This window comes from Coloeus monedula (genome assembly GCF_965178545.1).
Source record: "Coloeus monedula genome assembly, chromosome: 9".
In the NCBI taxonomy this organism is placed as follows: domain Eukaryota; kingdom Metazoa; phylum Chordata; class Aves; order Passeriformes; family Corvidae; genus Coloeus; species Coloeus monedula.
This window is the reverse complement of record NC_138789.1, coordinates 13,048,091-13,062,458: the sequence shown is the minus strand read 5'-3', so window position 1 is coordinate 13,062,458 and position 14,368 is coordinate 13,048,091. Positions and strand designations below refer to the sequence as shown.

Here is a 14,368-nt window from a genome sequence, read left to right as displayed (position 1 = left end):
GATGGCGGCGGGCGCGTGAGGGGTGGCGGCGGCCGCGCCGGAGGGACGGAGGGAGCCGAGGCCCGAAGGGAGCCGGGAGCGGCCGCTGGTGCCGTCGCTGGTGCCGCCCCCCGGGGTGCGATGGTAAAATGACCCAGGCGGGGAAGAAGAAGAAGCGCGCCGTGAACCGCAGCATCATGCTGGCCAAGAAGATCATCATTAAGGACGGCGGGACGGTGAGGCCGGGGGCGCGGGGCGGCCCGGGCGACGGCTGGCGGCGGGGGGGGGGCCCGGAGGGCCCCGACCTCCGCGGCGGTGCGGGGCCGGCCCCGGGTGGGTAGGGCCCGGTCCGGCCGGGTCGGTGGGCCCGCGGGCCTCGGGCGGCCTCGCCTGTGTCGGTCGCGGTGCCTTTACGGCCGCCGCAGCCCCGATGGCCGCGCTCGGCAGCCCGGGCCGGTGTCCGCCGGGCGGCTGCCCGAGGAACACCTGTGAGCGTGTCAGGCTGCTTCGCTCCGCCCGCAAACGCAGTTTGCTCCTCGCGTCGGCCGGGTTTTGGGGCGCAGGAGCGAGAGCGGCCTCGGGCGCTGGGCCTGGGGCACGGCGGGTCGTTACGGCCGCCCGAGGTGAGCGGAGCCTGTCCGAGCCTGCCCTCGCCGAGCGTGGCTCCCGTGAGCGAGGGCACGCAGGGCCGGGGCCGTGCGGGCGGGGCCGCGGAACGCGGCTCGGGTGCGGGGCTGCAGCGACCGCTGTGCCCGTGGTCAGACAGAACGGGCCCGCGAGGGGGACAGACGCCAGCGCCTGAGCAGTCCCGCAAATGGCTCCCGGAAGAAAGGTTTTTGCAGTTCTTCCCACTATTTTGCTTCCTCTTAAATACATAAATTTGAAAAATAAAGGAAGTTAAGTGTTTGGGCTGCTGGAGCTTGGATTTGGTTTGGGTGGTTTTTTGGTTGTTTTTTTTTACATTGATGAGTGCCATTACTTGCAGTGTATCGTTGCCCCTGGATTTTTTTCCACTGTGTAACACTCTGTAGCTTCGATGTGCCCTGTTCTAAATACAGTGCCATTATTTCAAATAACGAGACATCTTGACAGACTAAATTGCTGATGGCCCTTCAGTTTGTCGTTTTGGAACAATAATGGAGAAGAGACAGGTGTTAGCGTCTCATTACTTGTTCATCGAAGTGGCCAACTGGCTGGATTACTTAAGTGCTAGGAAGCAAAATGAATTTTGGTGATGGTTGTTGGTGTTTTCTAGGATGTGTTCTTGCTCTTTGTAAAGATAGAAATATATGAGATTACCTTGTACATATGTTAAATGCAAGTGTTTTAGATTGAGTAGTACAAGCAGAGTAAATGTTACTCAGGGGACACGGTGCTTCATAATTTCTCTCTGGAGTATCATTGATTAAGATACAGTGTGTTTCCAAGTGTCCCTAACTTCTCAACTTTAACTTTCTTCTGCCAAGAGAGGAGAAATATATTATTGTGCTACATCATTCGGTGCCTCCCACCAGTTTCAAAAGCTGAATGCAAACGCCCATTCTGTATTAATTTAATTTACACTGGAAAACAGTGGAAAAATGGGCCATAAACATTAGCTGAAGGTATGTAGATTGTTGTTAGGCTACAAAAAGTTCAGCTTGTGATACTTTCTGCCTTTAAATAAATGGGAATTTGTTTGTGTTAAATACATTTTTTAAGTTATGAAGTCTGATACAGCAGAGTGTTCTTTATAACAACAGCAGAAACTTCATGCATAGAATTTTGTTTAATATTTGCTGAAATGTTAAGTTAGTCTTCAGTGCTCAGCATCCTCAGCTGCTTTGTTCATTACCCAGCGTGGTGTGTGACATTCTGGGAAACAGGTACCTGAAAATGGCCCCTGTGTCTTAAATGTCTCCCACTGGCAAATCAGTAATTAATCAAGCATCTTCATGTGCACTTTCCAGCCTGATTGGTTTATTTTGGAATTGTTTGACATCAGAGAAAATTGTGTGAGCCAGAAAGAATGTACAGATGGCTAATGAGGCAGTGGTACAGGCAGAAAGAGTTTCTGATGGGAAACAAAAAAAAAACAAAACAAAAAAAAAAAAAAAAAAAAAAAAAACAAACAAAACAAAAAAAAAACACCAAAAAACCAAGCACCAAAAAAGCAAAAAGGAAAACCCACCCATTGTTTCTGCAAAGGCTCTCCTGCCACTTCAGTTTCTGCTGGGTCTCCTTGACAAGGCAGTGGGTGGTGCAGGAGCTTGGGTTGGTGCATGGTGGTATTTTTGTGTTTTTCTATTTGCAGCTTTAGTAGCTGTATCACAGAAAAAATATGTAATGGTGTGTTGTACTCAAGTGTGTGTTGTCAGATTTCACCAAAGGAGACGCAGTAACACCAGTGAAGTGATTTCATAGAATCACAAATGGTTTGGGTTGGAAAGGACCTTAAAGATCATCTATTTCCACCCCCCTGCCATGGGCAGGGACACCTTCCATTGACCAGGTTGCTCAAAATCCCATCTAGCCTGGCACTGAACACTTCCAGGGGTAGGGCAGCCACAACTTCTATTTCAACACTTTTTTTTCCCCCAATAATTTTAATTTTTCCGTCCTTTATGTATTCATCTTACATAAGATAATGCATTTTTGAAGCAGTCATGAAACGAATTAGAGATTAAGGCTTCATTTGGTGCTTTTTCCTTTCCAGCAGAGAAGCAACAGCTGTGGTCTTACATAGAATGCCTTTGTTGCTTTGATAGTTATTCTGTTGTTGTCAGATGTGTGTTCTTAGGCTTGTCTGGCATGTACACTTTTTATCACTGTCATGACTGAGAGTACAAAGTGTTTGATTAAAAGACATCTTCTCTATAACCAGAGGAAAAGGCATTGTTGGAGCCCTATTTGTGCTGCAGGTTTAGCCAGGCAGAAATATGCTCTGGCTACTCGTAGCAGGAGGGTTGCTGTTATTCTGGTTGGAACATCTCAGTTCCACCTTGTTCTCACAAGGCCCCTGTGTCTTTTCTCTCCAGGGCTAGGGCCTTCTGATTCAGTTGCACTTAGGCCATTGCATTACACTGTGTTAGCCCCTTTGGAAAGCACAGGGGGCAGGTTTGTAGAGTAGGGCAGGGCTGAACACCCAGCACCTGCACTGAACCTGTTGGGTTGGGAGGGTGCATCAGACTGGTACTGAAACCTTGTAGACTGAATGCTTATAATGTGTCTTAATACACTGCAGTGTAACTGCTTATTCATCTCCTTCCCTTTCACCTCAGAAGCATCCTTGTTACTTGATAGTTTCCCAGCACCTTTAAAAATGGCTATAGAGATGATGATCTAAATGTGACTAAATTACTTCTTTTTTTTGTCGATAAGAACAAATAATCTGTGATAAGTACCTGTGATAAGTGAGCACTAGCAACAAGAAAGCAGGGAAGTTGAACCCTAGTGATCTAAATGTCACTTCTGTTCGTTTTTGCCAGTGTGTTGGAAAGCTCTGTTGTGTTGCTTACAGCTGGATGGGCAGAGGGCAGCACTCACCCACCCGAGGCCTCTAAAGTCAGCAGCAGTTCTCCCGTGCAGAGCAGCCGCTGCTTTCGTTCTGCTGTTTCGCTTTGTGCAGGTGGTCTCGGAGCTGCCCGGAGCTGGATGAGGGCAGCATGGGCACAGATGGCCTTTGCCTTCGTTCGTGTTTGCTGTGAATGGAGGTGCTCTTGACTCCCATGCTGGAAGGGGTGGGATGGTTTGTGACACCTCCCTCACTGTCTGTCATGCCTCGAGGGGCCATGTGCCAGCAATGTGACAGGAATCTGGGGGCTATCAGAATGCACCTGATTTTATGAGACTGAGTCAAACAGCTGACATTGATACTTACAGCTTGTGCAGAGCTGGATAAATTTTTAACCGAAAGCTAAAATAAGGATTCTGGGTGGAAAGGGAAAAGAATTGTGGGAAGAGATGATAATTATAGCCACTCTGTACCTACAAAGACTGTTAATTTACCTCCTTAGGCTGAAAATATAGCAGAAATATCTGTATGGTATGTCTGTATTTACTGAAGAGAGCTTGGGAAAGAAAAACAGCAGTGCTGAGGTACTTCTGTAATTCACCTCTTACAGACTGATATGGTTACTTTTGAAAATTATTATTTTTTTCTAGCGATAGGGGTGAGTAGGCAGTGAGGTTTTCTGTATTTATTTCCTACATTTGTTCAATAAGCTCTTTTTTTCTATGTTGGAAATACTGGAATCTGGAAAGAAAAGTTAGGTGTGGCTTGCATAAATCTCCTAATAAAGACTCCAGTATTACCTAACTGCAGCTTAAAATTGTGTTGTATTTGAGGCTGGAAGGCACCTCCAACATCATTAATCCAACTACCCCAGTGTCTTACCCCAGACAGGGTCAGCTGGAGCAGTTTGGGCTATGTCCACTGGGGTTTGGAAGATGGAAACTGTTTCAGAGGGGGTTGCTTTTTTGAGGTACAAGTATAATTTGTTGTATTTCACTATGAGCCTCCAGTCCTGTCACTGACACTTCTGAGAAGAGTCTGGCTGTTGTCTTTGCTCTTCCATTAGCTACTTACACACATTGATAAAATCCCTCTGAGCCTCCTTGGGAAGTAGCTGAGGTCCGTAGCCTGTGTATGTGTGCTCAGTGTGAATGTGGGGTCTGATCACATCAGGGCCGCTCTGTTAGTAACTCACCTTTGCACAAAGCAGGCAAAGTAGATGTTAAGGCAGCACTTCTAAGTTGAAAGAATGCATGTAAGATTTCTGAGGAGTTATTCATACTGCTTTCATATGAAAATAATTAGTGAGCCCTATCCTTAATTTGCAAATGTTGAACTATGGTATGTTGTTTGACAGCATTTACAGAGTCTACGAGATGAGCAGGTTGTCCCACCCATGCTCTTTTTGTTCTCTTCAAAAGCTACCTCTGCTTCTACTGAATCACTGAACAATTTCAAGTTCCCTTTGTCAAACCTTTTATCTGCATCTCTTCCTGCATTTGAAGCACACTGTAACCGATAGGCCTGCGCTCAGTATTTGGGAAGTGATCAGTGCTGTTCCTGAGATTTGCTTCTGGTGCTCATTATTTTAGTTTCTTTCCTGGTTTAGAGCCATGTTTTGTATGTGGCTATGGTGCCTTTTAGTAACAGAAGAGCTGTTTGATAGACCAGGTAGTGAGACTTGGGGATAGCTGAGTGTGACCACTGCCGTGTTTTGAAACCATGGAATTTTGGGTCCATGCGGCTCTGCGTAGACTTAAGCATTTTTTCAAGGAAAACAAATTAATTCTCTGAAGAAGAGTCTGTTTTCCCTGTAGCATCCTTGTTTCCCAGATTGGCAGTGTAAGAGATTTATTTTTTGAGATGGCAGTGAAGGATTCTGCAGAGTAAGAGTAGGACACTTCAGGACAGTAGCATCAAAGGATTACTTGGTAACTCTGTACCAGTTAGCTTGGGTAACTATTCCCAAGTTTTGAGTCCTGTTTCATTATTAATCCTTCTGTTTATAGTGTTCAGATGCATTTCTCATGACTGATAGATGATCAGATGTTTTAATCACCTGTCTTTTCTCCTGTTTCAGCCTCAAGGAATAGGTTCACCTAGTGTCTACCATGCTGTTATTGTGATCTTCTTGGAGTTTTTTGCTTGGGGACTCCTGACAGCTCCCACTCTAGTGGTAGGTAATCCTCAGGAGCTTTTTCTCACTCTATGGGAGGTGGGACAATTACTGCAAAGGCACTCAGCATCTTCTGAATTACATGAAATGAAAATTACATATGACTGAGCTGCTCTGTTGTGCAAGTGGAAAAAAAAGTTCTGTAATTTTGGATGATATCAAAAATTTCAATTATTTCATTATAGCAGTGTAATGGTTGTAGCACAGCTGTTTACATGCAAGTCTGCTAACACTCAAGCTTACATGTAAATAATTTCTGATTGAAACCAGTAAGGTGGTAATGAAATTATCTTTCCTTTCAAGATGCCATAAAACATTGGCACATTACAAATGTAAGGGCAAAAATACACTTGAAATTTAGTAACATTATGCAAGTGTGTGTGTAGGTAGGGAGGTCTTTGCTGACCTGGCTGTGTTTTAAGCAGAAGCTTCAGAGCACAGACTGTGTTACACCAGTCAAAGCATCCCTGTGATTTGAGACAGTCATATCAATGTGTTTGTACCCAAGTACTTTCTCATGTAGTCAGTTGCTTTTAATTTGGATTTAATTTGTGAGTGATACATGCTGACAAATTAAAAGGAGTTAAGGCTAAAAAATCTCCCAAGTCAACTCCACTTAAAATGCAGTGTTGGTGCTGCTCTGAAAGCTGATGTTACCCATGAACAGTCTCTTGAGTATGAACTGCACATTGTCACTGAAAGAAATCCCTGTCATCTAAACACAAATCAGACTGAGGCAGCTCCATTTCTGGCTTCTGCTCACCAAACTGAGAGCCACTTCAGGATGGTGATGTCCCTTCTCTCTCTCTCCCCAGTCCCCGACAGATGACACAGTAACATGTGGAGAGTCTGGTCTGAGATAATGTTCTAGGTTCTCTGTGGTTTATTTACATTTCAGGCACTGAAATCTCAAAATGCCTTCCTTGCAAATGAAAGATTAATCACATTGTTTGTAGTTTGCTTTTTTCCTTCTTTTTTTTTCTCTGTAATCTATGAAAATAAAAAAACTACTGTGCATCATAAAGTTGGATGTGTCATGAGCAATATTTGTAGTTGATATTGTGTAAATGACAGTATTCATATTTCTTCTCCAGGTTTTGCATGAAACCTTCCCAAAACATACATTTCTAATGAATGGTCTAATTCAAGGAGTAAAGGTAAGTTGACAGAAGTTAATCACAAGTACAATTTAAAGTGAATGGTGGGAGGAATATAGAAATAACTGCCAGCTGAGAGAAACAGTCACGAGGTTTTTCAATATGGCTTTCATAGTATAAATAAAATGGGAATAAATTACTGCTGAAAAGGCAAGTGTGTATCTTTTTACTTTCAACAAGGTATTGCTTGGCCTGTATCTACTGATTGGGTTCAGCAAATAAAAAGGTAGTTGATTAATCCCAAATGATGCATATGGTGTTAAAAGTGGATAATTTTTTACTTGGAGCTTGTTGCCCCAGTAGGGTATTTTCCATTACTTAGATTCATGTGAATTTTAAGAAGACAATAACACACAGTTCATGAAACTGCTAGTATGACTGGATCATCTGCATTTTGAATTTTGTGTAGTTCTGAGGTAACAGACCTCAAATTTTATTTAACCAGACATGGGAGAGAAGATGAGTGATGGCTGGTCACATTGCTTTTGGTGCATTGCACTGTAGCCCTTGACTTGAGTCATACCAGTGCTCTTGGACTGTGCTCTGGTCAGCTATCACGAGTCTGACCACTTAGTTCTAACTTCAAATGTTTTGTTTCACCTAGGGCTTATTGTCGTTTCTCAGTGCCCCACTCATAGGTGCCCTGTCTGACGTGTGGGGACGAAAGTCCTTCTTGCTGCTAACAGTATTTTTCACCTGTGCACCAATACCACTAATGAAGATCAGCCCATGGTTAGTAAATTGTTTCACACCAGATTGGCTGTTGCTTTTCAAGGTTGCTGTCTAATGCTTATGTGTGTAGCATTGTTGATAAAATGCTGTTTGTGCTCGATGGAAGGTTGAGGCTTTTGTATTACTTCTGTGCAAAGCTGGGGGAACAATAAACCTGAAGCAGCTGCTATGAGGCCAAAGGCCTTGGTCAGAATTTCAATAGCTGCTGATTTTGATCTGTGCGCTGTAAGCCCTATGTCCTGCTCCAGCACATCTGCCAAAGCTGGAAAACAGTCCAGTGGACTGTGCAGGCATGGATTGTGGCCACAGTTCTCACTCAGATACCAGCCAGCAACACTGAAAGCAAAACCTTACCTAATGCGGGTGCGTGAAATAACCATTTGTAACCTACAAGTTGCAGAAGTTTTACACTTTGTTTCTCAAATTCTAAAATCGACCGGCTTTGATGTTGTGTGCACCGTATCGACCTGTTAACTGGCTGGAACCTTGCCCAGGTATGGCAGGAGTCAGAGGCCTGGGCTCGCTCCCTGACCCCTGTGCTGTCCCTGAGGGTGGAGCAGCAGTGGCACAGCCTGCACTGACACAGGCCAGTGCCAGCTGCTCAGGTCAGCCTTTTCCGTTTTCCCTCTGGTCACACAGGCTGCTCATCTCTCTTCAGAAGGAGCTTGTTTCTAAGTGTTTATTAAGTTTCAAATGCCAAGTGCTAGTGTCTATAGCATAAAGATATGGCAGATGTTGAGGCCTTTCAATGACCAGGTTCTCAGAATACTGAAGTTCCTAATTTGCTTTGGGTCATAGACCAGTTGAATTTATTAGCTGAACACCTCGTTTCCTGGTAGTACTTAATCACAGCAGCTTTTTGTAGACGTTACAAAATCAGGCTGTTTGTACTTGGTGCACGTAGAAGTTACACAGTTCTATCAAGACACGTTCACATCAGCTTTATCCAGGATTATCTCAATAAATTGTCAGGATAAGTTGGACAAGGTGATTTATTGTTCAACTGCACTTGGATTGAATAGACTTTTTGGTTCTATTTAGCTGTTCTAATTTTTTTTATCGTGTTCTTAGGTGGTACTTTGCTGTAATCTCCGTGTCTGGAGTTTTTGCAGTGACATTTTCTGTAGTTTTTGCATATGTAGCAGACATAACCCAAGAACATGAGAGAAGCATGGCCTATGGTTTGGTATGTATTATTTGGGCTCTTTTCCTGTGGTATTCAGTACTAAGCCCTTCAGTTTGTAATGCTTTTCAAAGCTGCTCCTACGGCAAGTTGGTTTTAATTTGGAGTCAGGTTTTTCTGTTTAATTGTTCCTGTCATCCAGTCTTGTATCTCTTGAATATTCTGCTTCTAAATGAAACAAAACATGATGGTATTAAAAGCTATCTTGAGTGTCTGTCTTAACAGCTCTTATCAGTCTTAATGATGTAATTTGAGGAGCTTTAGTTATTCCTCCTTTGTTGTCCACAGTGGTACTACTCTGTCATCTTTTCAAAAATCTCACCTGTTGTGTTGGAACTGCCACGGTGTGGTACTTGACTGCACCTGCCTGTGTTTCCAGTCACCGTGCTGTGCTGCAGTTCAGAACAAACTTAGCTGAGTTACTTGTCTAAGTTCTTACAACTCACCTCTGTTTCTCCATTATCTCCCAATAACGTGCCAGGTCCCAGGAGCCTTCACAGCCTCATGTTATTATGGATTACCAGAATTATTTTTTGTGTTTAAGTTACAGAATCCATTACCATTCAGCAGGAAGAGCTGAAAGCAATGGATATAGAACTAAATAGTCTCTTTGTGCCTGTACACATCAGGGATTGAGATATGTTGAGAAAGTTCCTTCAGTTTTTAAGTTAACATCTTTCACAAGGCCAGTTGGTCAGCTGAGAGCTACTGAGTTGGATTAACCAGCATATTACATTTAATATACCCTTTATACCTGTGATTTTTTTTTTTAACAGACATTGCCTATTTCACTAAAATGGAGATTAAATACAGCTCATTGCTTCCCAGAGGTATTACTAGAGTCTATAGTTAATTAAACTTATGTCAATACATGCAAGAGTGCTGTGAGCCTTACATTGCTGTCCAGTTATCAGAAAAAGAAAGTTTTTCTTGAAAAATTGTGATTGTCTTAAATACACAGGTGCTACCACATAGGCATAGGAAAAAGGTTACTTTTAATTACTATGTGATTAAAATGGTTAGGCTTCTGAAAAGGAGGAAATGTGGGTAGTAACACTGCTGACTTGTCTCACTGAAAATCTTACCAGCTGTTACCTATTTCAGGTTTCGGCAACTTTTGCAGCAAGTTTAGTCACCAGCCCTGCTATCGGTGCCTACCTTGGCCGAGCGTACGGAGACAGCCTGGTGGTGGTGCTGGCTACAGCAATCGCCCTGCTGGACATTTGTTTTATCCTCGTTGCTGTACCGGAATCGCTGCCAGAGAAGATGAGGCCAGCATCCTGGGGAGCACCCATTTCGTGGGAACAGGCTGACCCCTTTGCAGTAAGCTACTAAAATAGGGAATATTTTGTTACTTGTAGATACTGAGTTTGGAGACAGGGAAGAGACTGAATTTACAATAGTTCAGGCTTGAAAAACAAAGCCTGCAATTTCTTCAAGCTTGACCTTGGTTCACTGGTGATACTTTTGCCAACAATCTCGCTAAACATAAAGGGAATGCTTTGGTGGTGTCACGTAACAATTTCATTGACAGGCTTTTCAGAGCCCAGCTAGGAATGCTTTTTGGAAATGAAGGTGGAATATTTTTTAAGTCTTTTTTTCTTGCCGTAGTCCCTGAAGAAAGTCGGCCAGGACTCCATTGTGCTGCTAATCTGCATAACAGTCTTTCTTTCCTACCTCCCAGAGGCAGGCCAATATTCCAGCTTCTTCCTATACCTCAGACAGGTAATGTAACATTTTGGTATGAATTTGAACAAAAGTAGATTTACGGGATTAAAGAAAGTTTTCAGTAATACTGAACTAGTATGGAAAATACAGATGACTCATATAATTTAGAAGCTCCCACAAACTGGTTTAAGTCCCCCTGTTGTTCTGTTTTTCTCTTTTAGACAGACAGAGAGGAGAGGGGAGTGATGAATGAGTTACAAAACAGTTTCTTGTATTTAGTAATTATTTGCATTATTCTTGGACTATTCTTGAGGTTAAGTATGTTGAACTGGCTTTATTTTTGAGGGAACAATTTAATTGTTTTCTATTTATGCCCCTCTATTTTCATTTACTTGTTTGATGTAATGAGAAAAAAGATGAGCTGAATAATACTGGTCTTCTGCATTGTGTGTTCCCTCACTGGGGTTTGTGACATCATGACATATGGTTTATGGTTAATAATCAAATTGCCTTTTTTTAAATGTAGATAATGGGATTTTCATCTGAAAGTGTTGCAGCATTTATAGCAGTCCTTGGGATTCTTTCCATTATTGCACAGGTGAGTTACTGCTGTGTGTGTTACTGACTTGGCAAGCTGAAAAGAAGGAAGCACTGTGGAGAATGGAGAACACTGTGGTTCCATAAATGTGATTCTGCTTTTCTGTGTCTGTTTTTTATTAAATCTCTAAAAATTGGTTAAGACTCTAAGTTAGATGAAAACACTTGACAACAAGGGTTTGGTTCATTAAGGGAAAACGAAATCCTTTGTGTATCAAAGAAGGGGTGATGGTTTGGTCATATTACTTGCTAAACGACTGGATTTTTTTGGTAGAGGCAAATACTGCTTTTGAAGAACACTACTTAAGAATTAGTTTATTGCATGTATTTGACATTAAGTATAAAATGTTTTCAGGTTTTTTGTTGTTTTTTAATTCATTAACTCATCAACTTATCTGTGTTTAATATTTAGAATAAGATGTTCTTTTTCTGACACTTTACTTTTCCCTTCTCTGTTAGACAATAGTGTTGAGTTTACTGATGCGGTCCATTGGAAATAAGAACACCATCCTGCTGGGCCTGGGGTTCCAAATACTGCAGCTGGCGTGGTATGGCTTTGGATCAGAGCCATGGTACGCACATTTCTCTTGGGCCTGGCTGGTGGGGCCTTGGTTTGCATGTATCCCTTCTGCATAGGGTGTGAGTGCAGGATAGCCAGTGGAGCATCCCTGTGCTCCCAGGGCAGAGCTGCAGCCCCAGAGCAGTCACTGCAGTTTGTGTTTTGCAGGATGATGTGGGCAGCCGGCGCTGTGGCCGCCATGTCCAGCATTACTTTCCCAGCTGTCAGCGCCCTGGTCTCACGAACCGCTGATGCGGACCAGCAGGGTAGGTTTGCTCCTGGTTCTTGGAATTCTAGTCAAGGAATACTGTGCAGGCACACTGGGCTCTGGGCTTAGTGCTGTCAGCCAGGCTGAGTCTTGGCAGGGCAGCCCAGGTGCTTAGGGCACCACATGTTAAATCCAGGTTCCTTGGAAGTTGCATTGTGTGTGTACCATGTACTTCTGGTGCAGAGGGAAGACTTTCAACAAGGCCCTGTAGTAGCAAAATACTCAGCAAACTCGGTGCACTGTTCCTCGCTGTTGCCCACAATGCTCTCTCTCCCGTGTGAGACCATGACAGCATCCTTCTCCTGGCCTCTGAACTAGCTCAGCGTGGCAGGCACTGCCCTCTGCTAGAGGCAGATAGAAAAACCACTCGAGTATATGATAATGACTGGCTCTTTGCACCCCTTGTTTACTGCTACCCAGAGTGCAGCACCATTTAGAGCTTTCCTGCCTGCATCAGTTTTTAGGTGAAGTCAACAGAAATAGTTAATTATCTATGTATAGCTACAGCTAGGTAAGAACATGTATTTCACTTTTCCCAGGTGTTGTTCAGGGGATGATTACAGGAATTCGAGGACTCTGTAATGGTTTGGGACCAGCACTTTATGGTTTTATATTCTATATATTTCACGTTGAATTGAATGAACTGCCCATGCCCGAATCACCATCAGGAGGTAGTGTGGTTGCACAATACCATTTACAACAGGTACGTTTCTTCTGTACTTACTGCTTCCAAAAGTTGTTAGGAAGGGCTCCTGTGCCCATCAGTTCGATGCTGTGTTACATTTTGTTACACTGACTGCAAATGAAGGGTGTAGCAAGAGGTTTCTAAGTCCTTCAGGGAGGGTTATTTAAGTACAGTTAATTACATGCACTGGTTTAGTTTAATTTTCAAATAGCTACAGCTGACAGTCATAGACAACTGTGACCCTTGTGAGGAGACTACCTTGAGGGAAGGATGGACAGTTCCCAATGGTGTATGGGTTTTTTTGTTGTCCTTTTACCAAGCACTCAGGTTTTTTTAATTAAGCTTTTGGGGAAACTCAGCAGGAAGAACTTGCACTAGATAAGGAAGTTGGCAAGCATTAATAAAAACCCTTGTCCTAAATCTTAGGATGTAAAGTTCCTTCTCATTCCTTCTAAAAGCCTGCACTGTATTCACTAGTGTGTCAGGCAGCAGCTCTTCCCACTCTTGAAAATGGGTAATTAGCAATTGTAGGCTGTTAATGTGTGTCTAAAGGCTCCATTAACACTTCATGGTGTCACTCTTGTTGTTTTCAGAATTCCATAATTCCTGGACCCCCGTTCTTATTTGGAGCGTGCTCTGTGCTGTTGGCATTACTTGTTGCCTTGTTTATTCCTGAACACACAAACCTAAATGTAAGATCCAGCAACTGGAAGAAACACTGTGGCAGTCATGGTCATCCCCACAGCCCACAAGCTCCTGGTGAAGCTAAAGAACCTTTACTGCAAGATACAAATGTATGACAAAAATCCCAGGAAGACTGTTTGGACTCTTCTTTCATCAGCAGTTTGGGATACACATTCCAACTCCACCAAAATGTAATTTCTTAAGGTAATCTTAAGAAACATCTCTGCATGAAATCTGTAGGAATTGAAACAGGAACTTTCTCCAAAGATGTTGCCATTGAACTAAAAACTAACTTGCTTTTATAAACAAACTGTTACATACTTGTCTCTTGCCATGAAATACTGTTACTGCTAAACTTTACATTCTAGTTCAGAGACAAACAATAGTCAAGGCATGAGCATGTGTCCTTCTGTTTCCTTACGGTGGTGAGCTTTAATTCTAGTCATGCTACGTCTCAATGAGACAGACTGGCATCCATGTGGACCCATTCGTTTTAATGTTGTAAAATCTTGGGTCAGATGATTCAAAGCCTTAATGTAAATGTACTTAAGTAGGGAGGTGAATTGGTATCATTTCTTTTAATAGTCACATGGCAGGTTTTTTTTAAGTTTGTACTAATATAAAAATCACACAAGCACGCTTGCTGAACAGTAAAAGTTATTTTTATGTAAGTGCATTTACTCTTTCTATTTTTGAATAAACGGTCGTATCAAACACTTGTTGAAATATGAAGTGGGTGTTTTGGGCCTGCAGATTTTAATACCGGCTCCAAACCTCTGCTTTCCTCTGTACCGTTTATGAAACCACTCTATTTCTGATGTTTGTGTAATCATAAAGGACCTCAAAACTTGAATACACAGACTGAACTCTACAAGCTGATAGCCTTGAATCTGTCCGTGTGCTATATAGTGGCCTTTGAGGACTGTCACAATAACCCTTTTGCATTACAGAGCTAAAGTTTTAGTCCTAAATTTTCAGGACCCTTAGTACAGAAGAGAGCTTTATACAATAACTGATGTGAATTTCTCTAAAAGTGTATATTTTTGTGTCCAGTTGTATTATTTAAGTGTTCCTTTGTATAAATTTGTGTATAAAGTATTGTATAGGTTTAAAATGTTTTCATCTTGTGGTTATTGCTTAATGCTTTTTTACCTTTGAACATTCACCATGGTTGACCAAGAGCAGGA

General features: G+C 42.7%; 1 protein-coding gene across 1 annotated transcript; it reads left to right on the top strand.

Annotated features, from left to right (window-relative positions):
• On the top strand, positions 1–14,362 carry MFSD14A (major facilitator superfamily domain containing 14A). The gene is made up of 12 exons (XM_082286693.1): positions 1–215; positions 5,553–5,648; positions 6,743–6,805; positions 7,410–7,537; positions 8,609–8,723; positions 9,825–10,043; positions 10,332–10,445; positions 10,915–10,986; positions 11,445–11,557; positions 11,713–11,810; positions 12,352–12,515; positions 13,091–14,362. Exons 1-12 carry the CDS (start codon positions 129–131, stop codon positions 13,295–13,297), a joined length of 1,476 nt encoding a protein of 491 aa, XP_082142819.1. The 5' UTR covers positions 1–128; the 3' UTR covers positions 13,298–14,362.
• The last annotated feature ends 6 nt before the right edge of the window (positions 14,363–14,368 follow it).